This window comes from Cherax quadricarinatus, chromosome 32 (genome assembly GCF_038502225.1).
Source record: "Cherax quadricarinatus isolate ZL_2023a chromosome 32, ASM3850222v1, whole genome shotgun sequence".
Lineage (NCBI taxonomy): Eukaryota > Metazoa > Arthropoda > Malacostraca > Decapoda > Parastacidae > Cherax > Cherax quadricarinatus.
The window spans coordinates 35,142,762-35,170,261 of NC_091323.1; the positions used below are offsets into that span (position 1 = coordinate 35,142,762).

Genomic DNA, 27,500 nt, shown 5'->3' on the forward strand with positions numbered 1-27,500 from the left:
GTAATAAGTAATACATATTTTATGAAAAAGAGGATAAATAAATATACAAGGTATGATGTAGCACGTAATGAAAGTAGTTTGTTAGATTATGTATTGGTGGATAAAAGGTTGATGGGTAGGCTCCAGGATGTACATGTTTATAGAGGGGCAACTGATATATCAGATCATTATTTAGTTGTAGCTACAGTTAGAGTAAGAGGTAGATGGGAAAAGAGGAAGGTGGCAACAACAAGTAAGAGGGAGGTGAAAGTGTATAAACTAAGGGAGGAGGAAGTTCGGGCGAGATATAAGCGACTATTGGCAGAAAGGTGGGCTAGTGCAAAGATGAGTAGTGGGGAGGTTGAAGAGGGTTGGAATAGTTTTAAAAATGCAGTATTAGAATGTGGGGCAGAAGTTTGTGGTTATAGGAGGGTGGGGGCAGGAGGAAAGAGGAGTGATTGGTGGAATGATGAAGTAAAGGGTGTGATAAAAGAGAAAAAGGTAGCTTACGAGAGGTTTTTACAAAGCAGAAGTGTTATAAGAAGAGCAGAGTATATGGAGAGTAAAAGAAAGGTGAAGAGAGTGGTGAGAGTGCAAAAGGAGAGCAGATGAAAGAGTGGGAGAGGCACTGTCAAGAAATTTTAATGAAAATAAGAAAAAATTTTGGAGTGAGTTAAACAAGTTAAGAAAGCCTAGGGAAAGTATGGATTTGTCAGTTAAAAACAGAGTAGGGGAGTTAGTAGATGGGGAAAGGGAGGTATTAGGTAGATGGCGAGAATATTTTGAGGAACTTTTAAATGTTGAGGAAGAAAGGGAGGTGGTAATTTCATGCACTGGTCAGGGAGGTATACCATCTTTTAGGAGTGAAGAAGAGCAGAATGTAAGTGTGGGGGAGGTACGTGAGGCATTACGTAGAATGAAAGGGGGTAAAGCAGCTGGAACTGATGGGATCATGACAGAAATGTTAAAAGCAGGGGGGGATATAGTGTTGGAGTGGTTGGTACTTTTGTTTAATAAATGTATGAAAGAGGGGAAGGTACCAAGGGATTGGCAGAGAGCATGTATAATCCCTTTATATAAAGGGAAAGGTGTATGGTAGGGTTATAATTGAAAGAATTAGAGGTAAGACAGAATGTAGGATTGCGGACGAGCAAGGAGGTTTCAGAGTGGGTAGGGGATGTGTAGATCAAGTGTTTACATTGAAGCATATATGTGAACAGTATTTAGATAAAGGTAGGGAAGTTTTTATTGCATTTATGGATTTAGAAAAGGCATATGATAGAGTGGATAGGGGAGCAATGTGGCAGATGTTGCAAGTATATGGAATAGGTGGTAAGTTACTAAATGCTGTAAAGAGTTTTTATGAGGATAGTGAGGCTCAGGTTAGGGTGTGTAGAAGAGAGGGAAAATACTTCCCGGTAAAAATAGGTCTTAGACAGGGATGTGTAATGTCACCATGGTTGTTTAATATATTTATAGATGGGGTTGTAAAAGAAGTAAATGCTGGGGTGTTCGGGAGAGGGGTGGGATTAAATTTTGGGGAATCAAATTCAAAATGGGAATTAACACAGTTACTTTTTTGCTGATGATACTGTGCTTATGGGAGATTCTAAAGAAAAATTGCAAAGGTTAGTGGATGAGTTTGGGAATGTGTGTAAAGGTAGAAAGTTGAAAGTGAACATAGAAAAGAGTAAGGTGATGAGGGTATCAAATGATTTAGATAAAGAAAAATTGGATATCAAATTGGGGAGGAGGAGTATGGAAGAAGTGAATGTTTTCAGATACTTGGGAGTTGACGTGTCGGCGGATGGATTTATGAAGGATGAGGTTAATCATAGAATTGATGAGGGAAAAAAGGTGAGTGGTGCGTTGAGGTATATGTGGAGTCAAAAAACGTTATCTATGGAGGCAAAGAAGGGAATGTATGAAAGTATAGTAGTACCAACACTCTTATATAGATGTGAAGCTTGGGTGGTAAATGCAGCAGCGAGGAGACGGTTGGAGGCAGTGGAGATGTCCTGTCTAAGGGCAATGTGTGGTGTAAATATTATGCAGAAAATTCGGAGTGTGGAAATTAGGAGAAGGTGTGGAGTTAATAAAAGCATTAGTCAGAGGGCAGAAGAGGGGTTGTTGAGGTGGTTTGGTCATTTAGAGAGAATGGATCAAAGTAGAATGACATGGAAAGCATAAAAATCTATAGGGGAAGGAAAGAGGGGTAGGGGTCGTCCTCGAAAGGGTTGGAAAGAGGGGGTAAAGGAGGTTTTGTGGGTGAGGGGCTTGGACTTCCAGCAAGCGTGCATGAGCATGTTAGATAGGAGTGAATGGAGACGAATGATACTTGGGACCTGACGATCTGTTGGAGTGTGAGCAGGGTAATATTTAGTGAAGGGATTCAGGGAAACCGGTTATTTTCATATAGTCGGACTTGAGTCCTGGAAATGGGAAGTACAATGCCTGCACTTTAAAGGAGGGGTTTGGGATATTGGCAGTTTGGAGGGATATGTTGTGTATCTCTATACGTATATGCTTCTAAACTGTTATATTCTGAGCACCTCTGCAAAAGCAGTGATAATGTGTGAGTGTGGTGAAAGTGTTGAATGATGATGAAAGTATTTTCTTTTTGGGGATTTTCTTTCTTTTTTTTGGGTCACCCTGCCTCGGTGGGAGACGACTGACTTGTTGAAAAAAAATATATATATATATATATATATATATATATATATATATATATATATATATATATATATATATATATATATATATATATATATATATATATATGCTAGGAAAAAGGATTTTAAAAGCAATCATAGTTATATTTCCAATAAAATAATTGTTATACAGTGCAGTAACAATTCTTTTTCTTTCAACACACTGGCCACATCCCATCAAGGCAGGTGACTTAAAAAGAAAAAAACGAAAATTTTTCTTTTTTAAGTCACCCTAAATTTAAAAAGGAAAAAGAAAGTTGTTCTTTATAAATTTAGTACAGTAATTTATAAAAACGAAGGGGTTACTACCCCCTTGCTCCTGGCATTTTAGTTGCCTTTTATGACATGCATGGCTTGCGGTGCAAGAATTCTTTTCCACTTCCACATGGAGATGCAGTAATTATTATTTATACTGAATTACTTACTGTATTCACTTTTAAATTGAAAGACCTGAAAAGTCCTGCAATTAATGCACATAAATCAAGATGATTAAATTCAAAGTATGATACTATACTGTCAAATGATATTCACAAAGTTTGTGTGGGACATTTAAATGGCCCATTCATCAAGAAAGGCTGCCAATATATTTTAGATAAGACAATTACTTTTATCTGTTTTTAATGCAACCTCTCTAAATCTCTGGTCACATTAATTATATAGCAAAGCCTTTTCTTCAGTTATATTTTATGAGAATTGATAAATTTAAAAAAAAATTACCAATTCTAGTTTTAAACTACAGATTTGTTTTTAAAATGAATGTCCACCCCCTTAGTCATAGTGAGTAAACTAACCCTGACTACACAACCATTGTAAGCTAGTACATATTCACTTTTATTAGTTGAAAGTGTAAGGAGAATACTCAAGATACCTTGGAGGAGGAATAAAATGTGGTGACAAACTCCTTGCCCCTCCACCACCTCTGGATGACAGCCACGAGAGAAACTGCAGAGTACATTGATGATTCGACCTGCCAATAGGTCTTAAAATGCCTAACATTTTGATGCTGTTTTTGCTACCAATTCTGGAAATAAAAATTACTTTTTTTGTAAATGGGGAGGAGGGGATACCTTTACCTCAAGTACTTTCACACTTCTCAGTGCATCCTCAGGAGCTGTGCAATGTTGCAAAAGTAGCAACAAGAAAAATGACGGGAAGTTTTCTCAGAGGATAGTAGCATGACTGGCAGAGTCACGCTACTATCCTCTGCCAACGTCTCTCTCTCAGAGAGACACTGGTGGAGTCACTCACACTACTATCCTCTGAGAAAACTTCCCCTCATTTCTCCTGTTGCTATCTTTGCAAGATTGCAAAGCTCCTGATGATGCACTGAGAAAGTGTGAAAGTACTCAAGGTAAAGATTTCCACCCCGTGTCTTGTCTTGCATTCTTAAGTTCGCGTGTCTGTGATTATTTTGCAGGAATAAATAAATAAAGGAGATATAAATAACACAGTGAAGGTACTTTACAACAAAACATTTCTTCTTCCCTAGAAATAATTCTACAAAAATTAGCACTAAGACAAGACTTCCAGCAATGACTTTAAGTTGGAAAAACTTTGGTTTCGAAAATTATTATTATTATAAAAAAGAAGCACTAAACCACAAGGGCCATACAGCATGGTTTCGAAAAGATATAGATTATTATTATTATTACTATTATAATCAAAACCCGTAGGGATTATACAGCACCTGTGGGAGGGAGTGATGGAAAGTATTCAGGCTCGATTCAGGGATCTGGAGCACAGATCCAATTTCCCAGATCAAGAGCCCCTCTCCAGCATCAAGGGTCGAAAAGAAGTATTAGTGTAGCAATAGAATTGTAGCGTCAGTGAGGAAAACTTTGGGTAGCTTGAAATATAGGCTGGACAGCTACATGTGTGTGAGATGGACCTGTCTAGCATGGGATAGTAGGCCTACTGTGGTGTTCCACTGTCCTTAAGTTCTCTTGGGACATGTCCTCCGTTACTACTTGTGTATTAAAGTACAGTTTTCAACTTCACATTCCTTGTCACTTGTGATTTGCAGAATGAATTAGAGAATGGCCTTCAATTCTGAACACACGTCTCTCAATATGAGTTATGCTTTCTTCTTTGGTATACGTGTTATAAGTTATGAATTTACATAACTCACAGAAATACATTGAAATATTACCAATTCCCTTCTTCCTTCAGTTGGGTTTCTAAGAATCACTGACGGCTTACGCCGTATTGAACCCTTCTTCCCGGTGTATAGGGAAGAGATGGACTACCGTGCCATCTTTCGCCGAGTGTGGACATCTTGCTCTTGCCTGCACATTAGTGACATGTTTTCCCCGTTGTCTCTGGGACGCTTGTTTTCATCTTAGTTTGTACGCTGGGCACTTTATAGGAGGGGCATCGTTTATAGGCTCAGTTTTAGTAAGTTCCATTTTCCTGCTTTGCGGCTATATTTTTTAACGGTTTTGGTGAGAAGCCGGTAGTTGAACTTACGTGAGGGCATGGGTGTCCATCTCTGCTAGGGATTGACGAGGAGGTCAACTTGGTCTGTTGGGGAACTTTTGGTTTATGTTTTTATTTACAAAGGGATTCCTGTTCCCTTTTCTTTCATTGCACAGCTTTGGGTAATATTCTACTTACACCAAGAAGCAGATGTTATCTTCATTGTAGAATAATAAGAAAATATTATAACCTTTATATTATAATAAGGTAAAAGGACCCCAATGGAAATAAGTCACTCTGTCTGACTTTTTTGGGTTATCCCAGGTTCTCTACACATATGCTGCTATGTATGATAATTCTATGTAACTGTATTTGTGTATACCTGAATAAACTTACTTACTTACTCGATATGGCTTAAGCTGCAAGTAGCTCTTATAATCCCAAAAGCAATAAGAAGACGAAGAAGAGATATTGCCCGAAATTGGGCAATGAAAGAAAAGTAAAAATGAGTCCCTTTTTCAATAAAAACCAAAACAAATTCCCAAACAGACCAGGTTGACCATCCCACCAAACCCCAGCAGAGCAGGACACCTAAACCCCTCACCTGAGTTTAACTACCGGCTTACGAATAAAACCGTTAAAAAAAATATCCACTGAGCAGGAAAATGGCTCACGAAATCGTAATGACACGATTGCAAACAAATCATACCACGGGCGGGGATAGAACCCGCGATCAGAGTCTCAAAACTCCAGACCGTCGCGTTAGCCACTGGACCAGTGGCTAACGCGACGGTCTGGAGTTTTGAGACTCTCTGGTCGCGGGTTCTACCCCACCCGTGGTCAGGAAAATGGAACTGACTTAAATTGAGTCGATGTAAGACGTCCCTCCTGTAAAATGCCCTGTGGACAAAGTAAGATGAGAACAAGCGTTTTATAGAAAGCAGTGGAAATTTGCCACTGATTCCCCGTCCATACTCGATAAAGGCCGGCTCAGAAGTTTCTTTCCAGTTATTGCTGATGTTGTTGTTCGTTCTTCAGGGCCACCAAAACTGACGCTTTACCAGTTCCTCTTGTTGGGGGATTATACGGCTACTGACAGCTTACACCGTATCGAGCCCTGCTCTCCGATGTACGGGGAAGAAGTAAGATAAGATTTCGTTCGGATTTTTAACCCCGGAGGGTTAGCCACACAGGATAACCCAAGAAAGTCAGTGCGTCATCGAGGACTGCCTGACTTATTTCCATTGGGGTCCTCAATCTTGTACCCCAGGATGCGACCCACACCAGTCGACTAACACCCAGGTACCTATTTGCTGCTAGGTGAACAGGACAACAGGTGTAAGGAAGCGTGTCGAAATGTTTCCATTCGCCGGGAATCGAACCCGGGCCCTCCGTGTGTGAAGCGAGAGCTTTAGCCACCAGGCTAAAGTTTATTCAGTTATACACAAATACAATTACATATATTATCATGCATAACAGCATATGTGTGTAGAGAACTTAAGATAACCCAAAAAAGTGACTTATTTCCATTGGGGTTCTTTTGGTACCTTACCTGGAGAGGGTTCCGGGGGTCAACGCCCCCGCGGCCCGGTCTGAGACCAGGTCTCATGGTGGATCAGGGTCTGATCAATCAGGCTGCTACTGCTGGCCGCACGCAAGCTGACGTACGAACCACAGTCCGGTTGGTCAGGTACTGACTTTAGGTGCCTGTCCAGTGCCGTCTTGAAGACAGCCAGGGGTCTATTGGTAATCCCCCTTATCAATAATATTACATTAATATAAAAATCAGACGTGGCAGATAAGAAATTATATAAAATGACAAAAAAAATTACTGAATACTGGATGATAAAGATAAAATAAGCAGAATACAGGAATTATGACAAAAAAAATATGAAGAATACTATATTATAACAGATTTCACTCTGAAAATCAATTATCAGTCTGTTGGAATTGCAGGAACACACCAAAGGAATTACAGAATGACTAGTAAAATTATGAATAATCACTGAACAACAATGAAAAATAGAAGATAATGAACATACATGTCAGAACTTAATAATCAGCTCTAGGGAATGCATTTATTGCCCTATAACAGATGTTGCTAGTGACTTGTTCCTCTTTGGTGGGACAGTCAGGCAGCCATTGTCAAATAGCAGTAGGTTGTGCCAAGATTTGTTGTTTGCAGGGGCATCATTGACTTCAAGAGGTCAGCGAATTTGCTAGCAGCTTGAGGGAGAGCTGCTGTGCGGATGTGTCAACGTCCTGTGGGACGTTAATTTGACTGCAGATTTTAGGTTCTATGTAGAGGTGAAGTCGCGGTAGTTGTGAACTGTCTGTTGGGAGGGGCTGTTGGTTGTTCCCACTTGGAGCTCTCTGGGAGCTTAGATATCCATTGTGTGAACGGATGTTGAGATTTGAGGGATTAAGTGCACACTCCCTGTGGCACACCTGACAGTTGCCTCGTGGACGAATTTCATGGCGTTGGCTTTGTCCTGGAAGTTCCTGGGAACCCGGCACATCTTGTGACATTACTGACATCGTGGGCATGGGAGGTGGTACTTTTCCCCTCCCCCTGGGAGGGGAAAAGTGCCCTCTACAGTTGGGGTGTCGCTGGGATTTGGGTGGGTTAGGCGGGGGAGTTAAATGGTGGAGGCCCAGGTAGTTTGGTGGGGGAATCCTAGGGTGATGGGTTATGGGAGGCGCGGGAGGGTCACTGTACACTACACGCTGGGCAATGAAAGAGAAATAAGATTTACATTGGCAAATACCTGGATCCATTACGTACCTCTGTAATCTGTAAATACCTTTGTAACTTGTCATGATTGTGACTAGACCTACCCGGAGTTCATTACCTTTGTAATTTGTGAGTTCATTACCTTTGTAAATTGTGAATTCATTACCTCTGTAACTTGCTCAGCTATCAAAACTTTGGAGTCCAGTCCCTGGACCAATTATGTACCTCTAATCTTTTGACTACCGCCCACAGGATGGGTATGGGGTGCATAATAAACATATTAAACTAACTAACTAAATATAAACAGGAGCTAAAAGTTTCCACTTAGGTCAGCTGCCCACCTCTATTTACCTAAGAATAACGACACTTATGAACAGTTCAGGACATTTATGAGATATACATCACAGCACCGTATCATCCTTTGCGGATGATACTAGGATCTGCATGAGGCTGTCATCTGCTGAGGACGCGGTTAACCTCCAAGAAGATATAAACAAAGTTTTCCAGTGGGCAACGGTAAACAATATGATGTTCAATGAGGACAAATTCCAACTACTCCGTTATGGAAAACTGGAGGAGATAATAACTAGAACAGAGTATACTACTGACTCCGGCCATACAATAGAGCAGAAAAATATTGTAAGGGACCTGGGAGTAGTAATGTCTGAGGATCTCACTTTCAAGGATCACAACAGTGCCACGATCGCACGTGCAAAGAAAATGATAGGATGGATAATGAGAACGTTCAAAACGAGAGATGCCAAGCCATTGATGATCCTTTTCAAATCACTTATTCTCTCTAGGCTGGAATACTGCTGTACATTAACATCTCCATTCAAAGCAGGTGAAATCGCAGATCTAGAGAGTGTACAGAGATCCTTTACTGCACGTATAAGTTCTGTCAAGCACCTTAACTACTGGGAACGCTTGGAAGCACTTGGCTTGTACTCGTTGGAACGCAGGAGGGAGAGATATATCATAATCTACGCTTAGAAAATCTTGGAAGGAATGGTCCCAAATCTGCACACAGAAATCACTCCCTACGAAAGTAAAAGACTGGGCAGGCGATGCAAAATGCCCCCAATAAAAAGTAGGGGCGCCATTGGTACACTAAGGGAAAACACCATAAGTGTCTGGGGCCCAAGACTGTTCAACAGCCTCCCATCAAGCATTAGGGGAATTGCCAATAAACCCCTGGCTGCCTTCAAGAGAGTGCTGGACAGATACCTAAAGTCAGTGCCGGATCAGCCGGGCTGTGGCTCGTACGTTGGACTGCGTGCGGCCAGCAGTAACAGCTTAGTTGATCAGGCCCTGATTCATCGGGAGGCCTGGTCATGGACCTAGCCGCGGGGGCGTTGATCCCCGGAATAACCTCCTGGTAACCTCCAGGAGTGACTTCAGCCTTAATTCTTTGTTGCTCATTTTCGCTAGTGGGTAGTCGGGCCTCACTAAACTTCATCGATTGACCACATTTGTCCCTGTGCTGTACACATAGGTGCTAATGCACTCATCTCTTTTGCAGATGTTTCAGTGTTTGCAAGCTCAAATTTCTAAAGACATGACAGTCTCTCCCACGTACACCCCTGCTTTGGTCGAATAATTGCTCTTATGCTTCTGAACCATGGTGCAGAACTTTGTGGAACTGTGTTATTGTAATGATTAAGGCAGATTCCAGCAATAGCCTCTCTTGAAGGTTTTCACAAATTACTAGTCGGGCCTCATTGAACTTCACAAGGTGGCCATATTCGTCCCTGTGCTGTACTCAGGCATTATTGCAATCCTCTTATCTGTAGGCGTTTCTGTGTTTGCTAATTTCTCAAAATCTGGCAGTGCTACCCCACATACTTCTTATCACATCCTCCACATGGTATAATGTATACTCTACTGTTTCTTCGCCATAGTGCAGAAGAACGAGAGTGAGTCTTCTACCAATGCAGGAGTATACCAGATGTGGGCCTCATGCTAGGACCGTGTAGTCAATGATTTGCCTAACATGTCATATATAAGGCTCTGAACGATTTTTATTCCAGTTCCTGAGTGATATTCTGAGGTTTGTTACTCTTGCATATGACGTTGCCGTTATACGATTTTCGTGTAATTCTGGTGATATGCTAGGTTTTATTATATTCACTCAAGTCCTTTTCACTCTCTGATATTCACATCTTTTCTCCACCCATGCTTCACTCTGTGCCTGGTCTGCCCTTTGTTTGGGGTGAACTCAAGAAGCCACTTGTTTCACCACATCTACAGTCTTCTGATGTTTGTCTGGAATTTATCAGTGTCCTTCCTTGTTCTTATTCTTCTCATTAATTTTACATCATCAGCAAACAGTGACACGTGGAATCAATCCCATCTAGTAGGTCATTCACGTATACTAGGAATAGTAGTGGTTCTAACATTGAGCCTTGCGGAACTACACTCGTTACTCTCTCTCTCTCTCTCTCTCTCTCTCTCTCTCTCTCTCTCTCTCTCTCTATCTATCTATCTATCTATCTATCTATCTATCTATCTATCTATCTATCAATCTTTCTATCTATCTATCTCTATCTCTCTCTCTCTCTCTCATTCAGTTGTCTCAAGCTTTATTGTTACTCTGCTAAGCTTGACGAACTTAGAGAAGGACAAGGGAGGACATTATTAGTGTGCACAAAATCTTAAGTAAAATTGATAGGGTAGATAGGGACAGATGAATTAGGAAGACCCGGATCCAGGGGACACAGGTGGGCATTTCTTAAGTCACAGGGTGACTGAAAATGGAATGGCTTGTATGAGGCAGTGGTGGAAGCGATCCTCAATATTCAACTTCAAGAGGAGATATAAGGCCCAAAAGGCCGGAGATCAGTGATGCCGATCAAAATAAGAGGCGGGACTAAAAGATAAGTATCAACCCCCACACACACAACTCGGTGAGTACACACAGTCCAATGTCTCCTACAGGTGACATCTTTTCAATTGCTCTAACATTTCAGTTTTATTATTTAACCTTTACATCTTGTTTTCTCTGTTGTGTAACGTCTCCGTTTTCTATTTTTGGAGTTTGGGAAACTCCTTTGTTTACTGAATTGTTAGTAATCCTAATGGCGCTAAAGCTAACTTATGACACTGAGCTTGACTCTATCATCATTACTGATTCTATGTCATCATTGAAGGCTTTTGACTCATATAATGACTCCAACAACATGCTCATTGGAGAAGCCAGGTACAGATACTCAAAAATCAGGGACAAAGGAATTAATGTACAATTGCTATGGATCCCATCACACATTGGATTACTCCTTCATGATAAAGTTGATATGTTAGCCAAGAAGAGTACCCAGAAGGAGAATGTAGAATATAACTTTGGTATATCTGTGTCTAGCATTAGGAATAATATTAGGAGAGAAGTAAATAATGAAAATGATTGTTATAGTAATGCAGTTAGAAGCCTGAGTAGATCTATAACCCACAATAACATGAACGTAGATAAGTATGTATATGGAGCAACTTGCAATGTGAATAGACTGACTAATGTTGTAATGGCCTGGCTTAGGCTTGGTTACAAGTACTGACTGATGTTGTAGTGGCCTTGCTTAGGCTTGGTTACAAGTACTGACTGATGTTGTAGTGGCCAGGCTTAGGCTTGGTTACAAGTACTGACTGATGTTGTAGTGGCCAGGCTTAGGCTTGGTTACAAGTACTGACTGATGTTGTAGTGGCCAGGCTTAGGCTTGGTTACAAGTACTGACTGATGTTGTAGTGGCCAGGCTTAGGCTTGGTTACAAGTACCGACTGATGTTGTAGTGACCAGGCTTAGGCTTGGTTACAAGTACTTCTGGCAGTTTGGGAGACACACAGATGATGATCAAACTAAATGCAAATTATGTGATCTGGCATATGGTCACTGTCTTGAACACTATGTGCTTAGTTATCCACTTATTGAGGAATACAGAGACAGACAGTATAATAACCTATGTGACATGTCAAGATATACCAGATACACTAAGCAAATTTCCTAAATTTGCTTGTAACAGATAAGTGAACTGTAGATATGTAGATATGAACCCATATGTACACCTGTTAACCCCTTTTGGGCCTAGTTCCTGGGCCTTTGGTGTATCCATATGCTCTTGCGCTACCGTCCACAGGATGGAGATGGGGTGTAATAAACTAGCCACTTCGGTGGCAAAATCTAATCTTTGTTTACTTTCCTCACTGCATCCCAGTGCATGTGGTGCACAGCTTTTTGATATTCTTTGAGTTCCCCCAGGAACTTCGGCTTCCCACAAAACTGTGAGTAAGGAAGTAAGTTGCTTTGTGTATAGTGTTATGATATAAATGAGGAATAAAATGCTTCTTGCAAATACCCAAGCAATATGAGGTAATATGTTTTTAATAATAAAATGAAAGCCTGTCACCTCCAGGTGATGTTAGGAATACCGTCGTGGTGGCAGCTCTTCTCCTGCTGGTTGCATATTATTGTTTATTTATTCCAGTTTGACTCTCCATGAGGTTACTTTTATACTTGAAGCCTCCGATGATGGTAGACGAGCAAAATATTATAAGAGGTGGTCATATACAAGAAATCATTCGATTCTTACCAGCGGATGGCCAGAAAACTGCTGAAGACTCTGACGAGGAAAAGAAAGGAAATCTGAGTTACCTCACGTCAGACTAACTGCTGACAGAATATGAAATGCTTGTAAACGGAGAAGATGAAGCACTTACTAAGTGATCATGTGGATCACTTACAAAAGGGTAAGATAAGATAAGATAAGATTTGGTTGGATTTTTAACCTGGAGTGTTAGTCATCCAGGATAACCCGAAGTCAGTGCGTCATCGAGGACTGTCTTATTTATACTGGGAACCTTCACTCTTATCCCCCAGGTTGCCACCCACACCAGTCGACTGACATCCCGGTACCTACTTATTGCTAAGTGAACAGGGACAGTAAGTGTAAGGAAACATGCCCAACATATCCACCCATGCCGGGGACTGAACCACGGACACTCAATGTGTGAGGTGAGTGCGAGTTATAAAAAAGTAAGAAACTGGAGGGCCAACAATGACTCTGTCAGTCGTTCAGTGTCAGTAGTAGTGTCACAGACACCAGACTGCAGTGAAACACTGGATACACACATCCAGTGCTTTGAATCTCTGCTCGATTCATAAATAATTCAGCTTCCTGTAGCTTTACAAAACAAATCATGAACTAAATGTTACTGAGAAATTTGGAAAACTAAGGCCTTACTTTGACCTAAATAAATTATTTGGTAAGAAGTCAAATATTTGATGACGAGCAATATCACCATTGATGAGACTATGGCTCCACACTATGAAAATCATGGCCATAAGCAACACAGATGGTAAATCAATAGGATCTGGATACACCTGATAGTTGGCATATGCTCTCACGGGGCGCCTGATTTACTTCTTATCAGAGCTAAAAGGCAAATCCACTTAAGGAATTTTCTTATACAATGTTATTTTGTTCAGTTTACATTTCATACAATGTTCGATATTTTTCTGAGATATGATCCCATGTCTTGTATTACTATAATGTACAGTACTGCTGTATTCTGAAGTATTGTTTGCAAAAAAAAAAAGTTTTACATTTATGAACAAAAATTTTTAAATGAAGGTTGTTTAGAAATGTCTTCTCAAAACATGTTAAACATTCACAACAAATAGGAAAATAGTTTGGCATTGGGCTTTCCTGGGTTTGGCGATTGTTTAGGGAAGTTTTTGATCCAAATACGAGAGTGACCTCTGTGACCTAAATGATGAAATGGGACAGACTGTTGTAGAGGGCACAGTAGGTAAGATTGGTGTGTCAGGGGTAAGTGATAATGGGGAGCCTGTAATTGAATTATGTATGTAAAGAGGCTTAGTAAGAGATAATGCCTATTTTAAGAAAAAGAGTTTAAACAGTATGCAAGGTTTGACGAAGTGCAGATTGATGGATAAACTTCGGAATGTGCATATTTTTAGAGTGACTGATATGTCAGATCAGTCTTTAGTGGTAGCTACAGAAATAGAACGAGGCATATGGAATGTAAAGCGAATGGTGTCAGTGGGTAAGATAGAAGTGACAGTGAATGAACTAAAGAAGATGGCAGCTAATGGACGATATAAACAATTTATGGAAGAAAGGCGGACTAGGGAGATTACATTTAATGAGGTGCAACAAGTTAGAGTGCACAACAGAGGTTTGTGGTTATACTAGGGTGGTTATGGGTGCGAAGAGGTATACTTGGTAGAATAATAAGGCGAATGGGTGTGTCTTTGTTAGTAAATTTTGCTGAAAATAAGAAACAGCTTTGGAGATAGAAACTGAGAACGCCTGGAGAGTAAATGGAGTTGTCAGCTGAAAAAGAGAGATGTCACATGAGAAGATTTAGGTACTGGAAAGATAGAGGAAATACTTTGAGGAACTGTTCAGAGTTGATCTTCCATGACCTCCCTTTCGGAGGCCGTGATTTCTTGTATTAGGTAGGGAGTTTTAGTTAGTTTAATGTTTATTATGCAGCCCATACCCATCCTGTGGGCGGTAGTCAAAAGATTACAGAGGTACATAATGGGTTCAGGGACTGGGCTTCAGAGTTTTGATAGCTGAGGGATAAGATGTTGCAGTAATAAAGTTGCCAGAGGTGAGTGTGGAGAAAGTGTGTGAAGCAGTGAGTATCAATGGGTATAATGAAAGAGGATAAAGCGGCTGGAACAAACTTGATTAAGATTCAGATGCAAATAGCAGGAGAGCATACGATTTTAGAATGGTTGGTGTGTTTGTTCAATATATATGCATGAAAGAAAGGTACCAAAGGAGTGGATCCTCTGTTGAAGTGAATAATTATAAAAGCGATTAAGAATTATAACTTGTTAACTGTGTTGTGGATAATAAGTGTGCCGCATTACTGAGAGTCAGGAGCATGACAAAAAGTGAGAATGCAAAGGAATAAAGAGGACTTAGAAGGGTTGGGATGTGTAAATAAAATGTTTATACTGAAGCATTTAAGTGAAGAATACTTAGATAAGGATAACGAATCGTTTGTCGTATTTATGCATTTAGAAAAGGGATATAATAGGGTTGATAGGAAAACAATGTTGCAGATGTTGCAAATATGTGGAGTAGGTAGCAGGTTACTAAAAGTAGCAATTTTCAAACAGACAGTGAGGCTCAAGTTAGGTGTCTGAACGAATTCCTCGTCAGAAGTGTCATGTGCTTTCTCAAGCAGCGAGGTCCAGGAATTTCACTGGAAAGGATACCTCCAAGTGACCATGTAAAGGCAACATTTCTTAGGGGATACCCATTACGTGCAAACAGACACTCTGTAACATTATCTTTCTCTTAAGACACAGGTCAACTTGGCAAATCAATAACCAGATCGCAGAGACACAGCATATCAACAAACAGTTTATTGTTTAGTTTCCAAGGCTTCATGGTGAACGTGGATCACCACTCTGGTAGTGTTTGATGTCTTCTCTGGGGGATACATTATTCTGGATCCCATAGAAGACGTCTCTGAGGATGCATCCACCTTGACCTCAGTGATGTTCTTTCTGTGAAATGTCTTTGTCGACGTGAGGGTTGATTACATAGAAGCAATCAACCCGTATGGCTCATATAGCACCTGTGGGAAGGACGGTAATTATGTTTCATCCAAGGGAAAGGTAGCTTCAGTTCCCCCACATCAAGAGTCTTTCACCAGCGTAAAAGATACTTCTCTTGCAAAGATACATATTTATGCAGCATAGTTAAATAAAGAGCTGGGCAAACATTAGGTACAGAGGAAGACCCTCACGAGCTTACTCAGAGATCAGCTTTAAAAAGCTTACAACATTTACGATGACGCATCATAAGAATTTGACGACGTACTTAACGTTTCTGACGTCACCTTTCTACCCATTCTCGGGGGTCATGAACGTTAGAGCTGGTAACTCATCCCACATCTCATCCTGTCTCTCTCTCACACACACCATCAGGCAAATAATCACTATTGCCACTGATTAAGGACGCCGCACACAAGTATATTGAGATTTCAGGAGTAAAATAATACGTAAGGTGAAGGAGAAATGTGGGAGGATAAGAGTAGGTGGCACCCGTGAAGCAAACATTGAGGCTGGAGCTACACTAACAAAGTTCAGTGATGGCCAGACAGTGTGAGAGGGTGGGTGCTAGCGGCGCTCATTACTAGTGAATGGTATTGTACCATGTTAGTGGGAAATAACTAGTGACGAGGATTGCATACATCTCTACCATGGAGCGGATCTTCGGGGCCAACGGTAAGCGGAACCTGTTCTTATTTAGGTGGAACTTCACGTTGGTGGAGAGGGAATGTAAGGGAGGGAAGGTTCAGAGCCTCATCGATTTTTGAGGGGACAAGAGACCTCCCTAACCCAGCCCGATTTTCCCTTTGGATCTTATCCTGGGAAACATTTTAGGCTGTGTCCTAGCCTAAATGACACCTGTTAATGTGGTATATCTCAGAGGATGGTTACGAAAGCTACACAGGCAGCCAAGCCTCAATACACCCTTGTTTTGTCAAGTACCGAGACAGTAGCAGTGTATCATGCCAGGGTAAAACTTGTTAAAGACACCCTTATGCCTGAGTACCATTTATATATCAACGTAGATATATATAATCCCGAAATACCTGGGTTTATCAAGATGATATGGGAGTAGTTGGTGCATCAAGACTTAGATACACACCCTTCCTTCCTCCAATTACCCGACTTTTGTTACTACACTACCAGAACCTGTTACATTAATGCTATGAATAATGAATGGTACGGGTTTAACGCTTCCTCCATGACTATAATAATGACACGAATGTTATTGATCTTGATAGACTTTTTCACTGGATAGCATGGATATGAGGGATAAATCCTGTATCCTGTATAAATCTTGTATAAATCCTGTATCTCAAGTTGATCAATAACAACATGTAGGTTATTGATCAGTATTGACAAGTGTTCAGTGGGAGGCAATTAGATTTGATCCAAGGGAAACAAAAAGAGAGGGCAGCTCCGATAAATCGAATCAAGAGCCCTTCACCGGCATCAAGACACGTCCCTTGAAGGAAATGCTTTTTAATATAAAGCATTTCCTTCAAGGTACAAATATAGTACAGATACATGAGTGAGAATGAGACTATAATCGGAGTTGTCATGGATCAATAGACCTTATTTAGTTCATTGTTTTTCTTAAGGTGCTAGTATTTACAACACTTCTGTCAGATTTAAAACATAAGAAAGAGCATAACATTGACTTTACATTGTAAAAGCTCCAAACTCGAGAAAAATTAGAGGAGCACAACAACTGAGAAAAAGACATGTTGAAGAAGCTTTTATAAGAACAACGTTTCGCTCTATAGAGTGAAACGTTGTCCTAATATATGGTTATTCTTGAAGGAACTTTTCCTTCACTAGTGGGCAGTGTGGCATTTGTATGGTGCTGCTCTACCACAGTGGAAAAACTCACTGACTTTTTTCTGGGTTATCCTGGTAGGTAATTTTCACGCATGTTACTGTGTATGATAGTTTGTGTAACTGTATTTATGTGTACCTGTACCTAAATAAACTTAAAATGGATAGGTCTACTGGATAATAGTCCTACCACAATTTCTCCCACATTTATCCATTTTTTTTAATCTATCCTGGGTATTCCTCTCAAGGGAGGTTCCGTGATGCTGGTGAGGGGGGCTTTTGATCCGAGGAATTGAGACCTGTGCTCCAATTCCTTGAATCGTGTCTTGAATGCTTTTCAGCGCCCCTTAGGCGCTCTGAGACCCCTACAGATTTAGCGCTTCCCATGAATGTAATAATAATAACCGAGGTATTAATGCAAAATAAATTCTGGTATGTACATAAGGGGTTTAGTGGTAATTTTCCCTTATATATGACGGTAGGATATTAAAAACTCTCGAGCCTTCGTTATTTATGGAGTTATATACACACTTATTGCATCTTTGCTATTCAGTGGGGTATTTGTGCACTCTAACAGGTCTCCTGCCCCTGTAGGGAGCACTGTGGTATTTTTTGGTATAAAATCAAGAATAAAATTTGTAGATTTGGACGCAGTCCCGTGTTAGTGGGTCTAAATATTGTTTAATAGTGGCTCTAAGTCAACTGTTGTGGGTAGAATTATCGACAATATGTTAGGTAAAAACACATGCACTAATGTGGTATTTCATTATGGCAACGTTTCGCTCTCCAGGAGTTTTTGTCAGAGCTTCTGGAGAGCGAAACGTGTGTCCTTGTACCTAACATAGGAGAAAGATACTTATAGCAGAGTACCTTTATTTTTAGATGGCTTCAGTCACCGGGGACTCATTACCTGAGTGGGTGAAGCCATGTATAAAATATTCTTGGCTAGGTTAGGTGAAGGTTGTCAGGAGTGTTTCCTGACGCGGGTCTTAGCCATATAATGACCCACAGCTGGAGCTTTTGGTCATCTGACCGAGGCCTTCCACTGGCTTACCCGATCCACCCCTTTAAAAATTATGGTTATGATTGTAACCATTTGATTTTTTCCTCTTTGCCGTGTCTTTCCACTATTATATATAGTGTTGTGATAGTTCTTCCACATGAGGCACATACGTTCCCCCCGTCTTCTAATAACATGGTCATTTTTTCCACTATAATAAGTTGTCCTCAAAAATTTGTTAAGTGATAACCGGGGCACTTACGTGCCCTTTAAGCTCACATCTTTAACCAAAACAAATAGGGTGAAAATAAGCCACATTTACTAATAATGGCTACGTTACATTTACGTACAGTTTGTGGGCAAGTTGTGAATTATTCCAGTCATGGCGTTTTTTCTTCATGTTTCAGATGTTTAAGTGAGGGTGGGACACGAGGTTTTTCGCTGATTTCCTACCTTTCATATATCATTGATGAGTTGCGTGAGCTTTTCTACTCCCGGAGCCCGGCCATGGGCTAGGCTCGTCTGGTGGTAGCCTGGTCAACTAGGCTGTTGCTACTGGTGGCCCGCAGACCCATATATCTATCACAGCCTGGTTGATCCAGCACCTGCATTAACAATTTTCACCAGCTACTGTAACTTCGTGTTCATCAGTGGCTGTACATGTATAATTATTAATATTAATTGGGGGACATACAGCGCCTAGGGAATAGTGGATCGAGCCTCTGACACCCCCTTCGTTGACCCACAAGGGTTTACTGCTTCACATTAATATCATAAATATCCGGTGATTGTGAGCATCTCAAAAATTATGGATTCCAAAGTCCTTAAACTCACGAGGTGGTGAAGTTTGAGCGGCCTATAGGCTTAAGAATGTGGCAACACTTTTTCAGTATAAATAGCGGGGACATTTACCCTTTTGCCAATTTTTTTTTTATAACCTATGACTTCGGACGAATTATGGATAGCTATCAAATTGGTAACGATAGTTGCAGATTGAGATAGATAATAATGATAAATTTCATGTTAAAAGCATTTAATATCCAAATGATTCTGGTCCTTTGCAAATCATATAACTCACGTTTAAATACACCGTCTATGATTTTTGTTTCATTGACTAATGTCCAGTGTTGACGTTAGGTAGCTCAAGAGCATATGGATGTTAAGAAATACTTCTTCAGCCTTAGAGTGGTCAGGAAGCGGAACGACTTGGTGAGGTGGTAGAGGCGGGATCCATAGTTTTAAGAATAGATATGACAGGGCGCACGCAGCCAGAGGAGGTCTGTAGCGACCAGCGGAGAGGCTGGACCAGGAGGTGAGACTCAACTCCTGCAACTACAAATAGGTGAGTACATAGATATATAAAATGTTTAGAGACGTCAGTGTTAAAAAACATTTGTCTGTTTCGCTGTCACTTACAATAGTGTTATTGTCATATCTATCCAGTCACCTTCACGGCCGCAGTGTATCTTGTCTCTCACTATTATTATTATTAGTAGTATCATCGTAGGATAATCAGGCATGATTAAGAAAAAGAAGACAGCTCCAATTCTTTGCACTAAGAACTCTTCCTATTAAAATAAGCTGTTTGCATGCGTATCTTTTTCATGACGTTATGGGTATCTTATTATACCGGTTGTCAGCCCATTGTTAGCTCGTGCCCAACTTGAGGGCACCCTCCCCTTCTCCCTTTGTAGGGCAGCTTCACTCTAACCTACGTGTATAATATAATCCTTATAGAATTGAGATTAGAGTAAGCTGTGAATATATCATTGTGTTAAGTATAAAGCAGCAGGTAACATCAGTCTGCTGTGAATATATCATTGTGTTCCGTACAAAGCAGCAGGTAACATTCGTTTCTTGCTATAGCTAAGCAAGTGTTTATATTCATGCTTGCGTATCTCACTGGGAAACATTGTTAACTTAATATTTATCTGTTTTTCATTAGTCTATGTTTTTAAGGCGAGTACAAGGTTTTCTTTAGATTATTAACCTGTGATAACTCAAAATAGCCAGTGTGGTTTATTTCCGGTGGTCTCCTCTTATTCTTTCCCAGGAAGTGATCCATGTAAGTCAACTATTACATACCTTTAACTCCACTCCAGAGCTGAACATTTGTTGGCTTTAACGTGTTCAGTGTACGGCTAGTTGACCCTGAGATCCCCACATAACGTTCCTTTGAACTGGTTGAATATTCCTTAATTTTAAACTACACTGATACAAGTTGCAATATACAGTATCTTCCTCAGCCACACATTTTCATAAGCTTAAAACAGACGGACTTCCTGATTGGTTTTTAATCGATTAATCAGTGTAAAATTGGTCTCATTTCCCCAAACAGTCACTTCCACTAAGGGATCTGAGGGATTGATGCCATCACCATACTTCATCGTTGAAACCAGTCGTGTGTAATCATCCTCTTAACTTTTCTCACCCAAAAGTCTTTCTACGAGATGAGTTGAAAAGCTTTTACAAGTTGATGTGAGTCTTATGGTGAGGATGATGGTGCCGTCGGTGGGGAAGATGGTGCCGTTGGTGGGGACAGCCTGCTCCTACAATTCTTTTTCTTAATATTATTCATTAGGCAGGGTGTAGCCTATTATTATTATTATTATTATTATTATTATTATTATTATTATTATTATTATTATAGGGAAACTCTAAACTCCTAAGAATAACCCCTGGATAATATGAGATGTAATTAGGTTTGATCCGGAGGAGGGGAAGGTAGATGCAGTTCCTTGGATCAAGAGCCGATCATCATCACGACATCCTACATCTTGAAGGGACGGGTTAGCCCAGTTTAATTCGAACTAGGAAGTGACTAAGCATCTTGTTCTAGTTGTGCACTCAGTTTCATTGCTTCAGTGGCGTTTTCAACAAGAATAAACGTCTTCACAGATATTGTATCCGTTTACATTGAGAAAGGAGACATGTGAGACAAAACTGCGATCAGTCGCTTATCAATCAATAGACAAACTTGCTAGCACACGGCAGCCAGCTGGGCTTCCCTAGATTGTTGTCTGTAAGCACCGGACATATTAATCACCTGCCAGCAGCAGCAGCATTCAGATGGAATATATTGCCTGTTTTACACAGTTGTACTTTAAAGAAGGGAAATTGAGTAATGAAGAAAATACGCTGCTGTGTTTTAAAGAGGGGATATTGAGTAATGAGTGAATCTTGTCGTGGTGGTGGTGAGTAAAGTGGAGTATCAGTACTGGATGTCCGGCACGATGGCCCGGTTATCACAACCACTACAGCTGCGCCTCCAACTCAGTTGCTAGTGGTAATGGCCTTTGTTTTAGATTTGCAGCTAATCATGTAATTGTTTCTCCAGGATGGTAGTTTTTGACCAGGTCTGGCGTGGTCTTGATAATCAACTTTATCTTGTATTTCAAAGATATATTGTTTTCTCACTTCAGCCCCTGTCCAGAGGACATGCACGATGGTGCATTGGCACCAGTATTCGACATTTTTTTCATTCGAGCCTGGAGATCCGGAACTTTAATGCACTATTTATTAACACCATTCTTTACTAGATAATCTGGTATCTTCAGCACTATTCACTGCTACATAATCTGGTGTCTTCAACACTGCTAGATAATCTGATGTCTTCAGAACTATACACTGCTAAACAGTCTGGTGTCTTCAGCACTATACATTGCTACGTAATCTGGTGTCTTCAGCACAATACACTGCTGCATAATCTAGTGTCTTCAGCACTATACACTGCTAAGATAATCTGGTGTCTTCAGCACTGTTCACTGCTAGATAATCTACGCTTTCAATAATGCCGTGCCCATAGGTTAATGGCCAAGTAACTGAAGTAATTTTTCCTTATCTTCAGAAATACATAAAATTGTTACCTCGTTACATTAGCAGCGTCATAAGCCCATCATTGGCATGGGTGGAAGACTCATGAAGGCTCTAGGATGTTCAGTAGCACCAACTCAGCTGTCAATCATTGTTAAATTCATGGAAATCAGTGAACACCTAGGGATGTTATCCAACGATAAAGCAATAATATACAGTACAGCATTATACATGGTGTTTAGGTTGACTTGAGAAAGCTTGTATAGGTAATTTTTAGCTGTAAAACAAGTTTTAGCCACGCGTTTTTTCTATTAACAAAGGATCTTGGATAATTCTTTGCATAAACTTTTTCCTGGAGACAACAGCATAACCATTGCTTAGTAATTAAGACAGCTGAGTGGACAAAGAAAGCTTAAAACAGGAAATGCCACACCTAGTAATTATTCGGTCCAAAGTACTAAATAAGAATGTTGCACACGTCTAATAATGTCTCAGAATCTTTAATCTGTCGTATTAGCTTTAATATCAGCATGGGTGTCATATTACTTAACTGGTGATCTTTTGTGCATTTGTCAACCTCCACTAGAGGTCAAAGACTGAAGCATAGCTCTGGGTATTTCCACAACCTCTGATAGGCTATGGTACAAGTGTCTACACTCCAGACTCGCATCCTCAGTCTTTCCACATACTCTCCGGAAAATTCTTTTTGAGCTTCCTCTGATGTATTTCTACGTTGTCAATGGTTCGGCTTCTGCTTCTGTTATTATATTCGTGGGGGAGCCCCAAACTCGTCGGGGGTCTTTACAGCGCCTGGGGAAATGGAAAGCAGTCGGTGTCGATCCAAGGAAGGGGAGGTCAGGTCCAGTTCCCTGGATCAAAAGCCCCTCACCAGCGTCAAGGCGTCTCTCTTGAGGAGCTCTGCCTCTTTTTCCATCAACTGTGATGCTTAGCAAAGTTTTCATCTAACCTCTACCTGTTATACCTTTATCTTTTTTTACAGTACATCAGAATTTTTCAATTTAATGACTCTGCTGTGTTCACTTCTTCATTCTTGGCACATCTCCTGGAACTTTCACTGAATAAAACACTCGACAAGCCATATGTTATATATCTCATCTTGAATCCATCGTTCTTTGGGGCACAAATATATATATATATATATATATATATATATATATATATATATATATATATATATATATATATATATATATATATATATATATATAAAACTCCGGGTACAGGTTCTACTTCGAAAACTCTTTATCTTTAAACTCAAGCATTTACTAAGAACATTAGCCATACCTCTTATATATCGGTTTTGAGTTTCTGTACTCCTGGGGTTATACTTCAAATTTATATGCCCTTGGTAACGCTTCATTTAGATTACGCTGCACAGTTCTGATTTCCCTATTACAAAATGGACATAAATGCGCTGGAAAATACATAAAGTAGGATGACGAAGTTGATCCCATATATCAGAAACCTTTTCTATGAAGATAGGCTGAAGGCACTGAATTTGCACTCTCTGGAAAGACGTAGATTTAGAGGAGATATAAATGAAGTGTACAAATGGTAAGCAGGAATAGCGGGGATATAAATAGCCTTCTGAAAGTACTTAATTCCGACAGGACTAACAGCAATGGATTCAAGTTGAACAAAATTAGATTTAGAAAGGAGTTGTAGACGAATAGAATAAATGAACATATGAATAAATACATAGATGCTGTAAACGAATAAAGTACGGGATAGTGTCATTGGAGGCCAGAACTACGGGTAGCTTGAAATAAATGTTTGATGGATACATGAGTGGGTGTGGTTGAGCGTAAGTTGGACCTGCCTAGCATAGGCCAATGAACCCATAAGACTGAACACTACAGCGTTCAGTCTTTGAAGACGTTTTGCCATCCAGTGGTTTTTTTTCAGTAATTACATGGATATAAATGTAGTTAAATGGTTCAGAGAACCGACAAGTTGATGAATTAGACATATCTGCATCACTTGGTCATCTTTATTGTGGAAACTTTTCGCTACACAGTGGCTTCATCAGTTCAGTACAAAGAAGAAGAATGAATATCTGGAGTTTGAGGTAATCAGTCCCTCAGCCTGGAGTCGATGTAATTAGCTCATCAGTTTGATGGGCTAATTACGTCGACTCCATGTGTCTAATTTATCTACATGACACAATCTGAAGACTTTAGAAATATATACAGAAGACAGTGGAAGGCGAGGTAATCAGTCCCCAGCCTAGTAGCAGGTGTTACAATAAGCTTGGTCAGATAAATGATTGTCGGGGACGTTCATCTCGGGGCATCATGAATATGCAAATAAAAATCTTTAAACCAAAAAAAGAATTGCGTGAATTATTTTTACCTCACTGTTCCTTGTTGTAGTCCCTCAGGTTAGTGATCTGTAGACTCCGGCAGCCACAATGAACACCTGGCTAGCGAAAAAGGCATTTTTAGCCTGACTTACTGTAGCGAAAGAGAAAAAGAAACATCAAACGAAGCCAAGGCTAGGAAAAATGCAAGTTTTATGTAGGAGTAAGAGAGCTCGCCGTCTCTGATGGTAGAGTAGCGAGGCTGCAGAGAGAGAGTTCGCCGTCTCTGATGGTAGAGTAGCGAGGCTGCAGAGAGAGAGCTCGCCGCGTCTGATGGTAGAGTAGCGAGGCTGCAGAGAGAGAGCTCGCCGTCTCTGATGGTAGAGTAGCGAGGCTACAATGTACACCAAGGATATAGTAATGTATTGTTTCCCAGCTCGCCTCCTGGATTTGCTTCCAGCCCCTCTGACCATGCTAGTTTAACGTACTCACAAAGCAACAAAACAAAAATGCAATGAACATATTTTTTTGCAAGCATTGGTTATGGACGAAGTTTATGCAACTGCTAGTTATGAAGGAAATGCCGGTTAACCTAGTTAAAAAATGCCGGTTAACCTAGTTAAAAAAGGCACCTTAACTCTAATTATGATTAACTGTCACTTTGTATTAACTTTATTAGGAACTAACAAGAATCTGAAATAGACCTAACCATCTGTCATCAATCACTTTTAACTATATAGAAATAGTTTTGTTTATGTATGCAGCATGCATGCTTATTGATTTATGCAAATTGTTTACATTAATAGCGTGATAGATCAGACACATTTGATGTATCATAGTTCAGCATCGATATTAAACCAGTATTATAATTGATTATTAGTATATTTACTGTTTTTTTTTTACATATTTTATTCTCAGGATCTTGGTAGCTTACAAAGCTGTGTCAAACTTGTCCTATTTCCCGACAAACCTGACCTAACCAACCTTGAGTATACCTGGAGAAGGTTTCGGGGGTCATCGCCCCCTCGGCCCGGTCTGTGACCAAGCCTCGTATCAGACAGCGTATAATACTGTTATTCCAATTTCCTGCATCATAACTGACATCACAAGCTGCTGGACCACCTGCTACCAAGAGTGATTCACTGATCACCTCAAAACTGTTTGTACTCTTTAGTGTTGTATTCACCTAGTGGAGCTTCCTGTGTAGGTGAAATATTCCCTCAGGTTAGGTAAGGTTCGTCAGGAAACTGGACAAGTATTTCCTGACGTGGGTCTTAGATGATGACCCGCCGTTGGAGCTTTAGGTCATCTGATCGAGGCCTTCCACTGGCTTACCTGTCCACTCCTTTAAAAATTATGGTCAGTTATAACCATTTAGTTACATATTCCCTCAGTAAAGATACTCGAGTGTTCTCCAAATATCTTATTTTTCATCTTATCTGTATTGTATAACATTAATAATATGACTATATCCTAATGTTGGCTAGTACAGTGGTAGTGTGATATCAGGAAAAATATCGAGTTATCTATTGGTGCTAAGGAAAGTTGCTGTAGAGAACTGTGTTCATCCCCCACTTACAATATACACACATTGTGGTGTATTTCAGTGTATATACACTAAAAATTGAATTCGTACCCTATTTTAGGGATGAAAGTAAACTGCCAGTGGTGGTGGTTTACAGGTGACATGTAGCCTTCATAACCTTCGTGAAGTAGATAGACTTCAAACCTCATTAACCAGCCATCCAACTATCTGATATAAATGGCTGTGGAAAACCGACAAGTTGATGAGACAATTGTATATTGTGGCAATGTTTCGGCCGCCAGTGACTTCCTCAGTCCAATACAGAGAAGAACTGTGGAAGTTAAGAGTTTGAAGTTAGTAGTGTGTGTGTATATAACGTGTAACTGATGGTACTTTGAACACACCTGTCACTGCTGGTACTTTGAACACAAATGTCACTGCTGGTGCTTTGAACACACCTGTCACTGCTGGTACTTTGAACACACCTGTCACTGCTGGTACTTTGAACACACCTGTCACTGCTGGTGCTTTGAACACAAGTGTCACTGCTGGTGCTTTGAACACCAGACTGAAGTTCCTGTATAGACAAGCACAGTGTCTACCTACTGAGGCTCGCAGGACCCTATGTCTAGCCCTTATACAATGCCATATGGATTACGCTTGCTCTTCTTGGTACTCTGCCTTGACAAAAAAAAACTGAAAGATAGACTGCAAATCACCCAGAACAAAATCGTTAGATTCATCCTGGGGCTGGGACCAAGAGAACATGTAGGCCAGGATGAATTACAGCAGTTGGATATGATGAATGTTGAAGACAGAGTAAAACAACTGAAGCTAAATCATGTTTATAAAATTGCTCACAAACAGTGTCCAGAATATCTTGCTGTTAATTTTGTCAAGGTTGGGAACCAAAGAAATCATAGTACTAGGGGGAGAGAACACAACTTTGTAGTACCTACAGTCAGTGGCCAGGCTTCAAACACCTTTTATTGTACAGCAATAAAGGAATGGAACAGACTGCCTACACTTGCCAGAGCCAGTCATAGCATGAGCCAGTTCAAGAAGAGTGCCAAAAGGTGTCTGATGAATGTAGCTACAGAAAGGCAGGGGAATGATTTTCAATTTTTTAGCTAACATACGTGTAAATTTTACCTTATTCCTAGTAATGACCCTCGTATTGTAGATAGTCTTAATGACCCTCGTGTAGTAGATAGTCTTTTTAGTATGATAATAAGATGTTATCTTCATTGTAGAATAATAAGAAAATATTATAACCTTTATATTATAATAATAAGGTAAAAGGACCCCAATGGAAATAAGTCACTCTGACTTTCTTGGGTTATCCCAGGTTCTCTACACATATGCTGCTATGTATGATAATTCTATGTAACTGTATTTGTGTATACCTGAATAAACTTACTTACACCTGTCACTGCTGGTGCTTTGAACACACCTGTCACTGCTGGTGCTTTGAACACACCTGTCACTGCTGGTGCTTTGAACACACCTGTCACTGCTGGTGCTTTGAACACACCTGTCACTGCTGGTGCTTTGAACACACCTGTCACTGCTGGTGCTTTGAACACACCTGTCTGCTGGT

General features: G+C 40.3%; 2 protein-coding genes across 4 annotated transcripts in view; one reads left to right on the forward strand and one right to left on the reverse strand.

Moving 5' to 3' along the window:
* LOC128690219 (m-AAA protease-interacting protein 1, mitochondrial) overlaps positions 1-5,022 on the reverse strand; it is a 25,311-nt gene extending 20,289 nt beyond the window's left edge. The window contains exons 1-2 of one of the 2 annotated variants that reach the window (XM_053778787.2): positions 4,840-5,022; positions 3,559-3,711 (exon numbers count right to left, since the gene is read on the reverse strand). In XM_053778787.2, the coding sequence (XP_053634762.1) occupies positions 3,559-3,686 (128 nt within the window). In that variant the 5' untranslated portion in view covers positions 3,687-3,711; positions 4,840-5,022. Of the gene's footprint in view, positions 1-3,558; positions 3,712-4,377 lie in introns of both variants that reach the window. The other variant, XM_053778786.2, reaches the window with a different exon arrangement.
* Positions 5,023-15,965: 10,943 nt separating this feature from the next.
* The window catches only part of Myo81F (Myosin 81F), a 243,317-nt gene continuing 231,782 nt past the window's right edge, over positions 15,966-27,500 (forward strand). For both annotated transcript variants that reach the window (XM_070090678.1, XM_070090679.1), the window contains exon 1: positions 15,966-16,099. In XM_070090678.1, the coding sequence (XP_069946779.1) occupies positions 16,075-16,099 (25 nt within the window). In that variant the 5' untranslated portion in view covers positions 15,966-16,074. The remainder of the gene's footprint in view (positions 16,100-27,500) is intronic.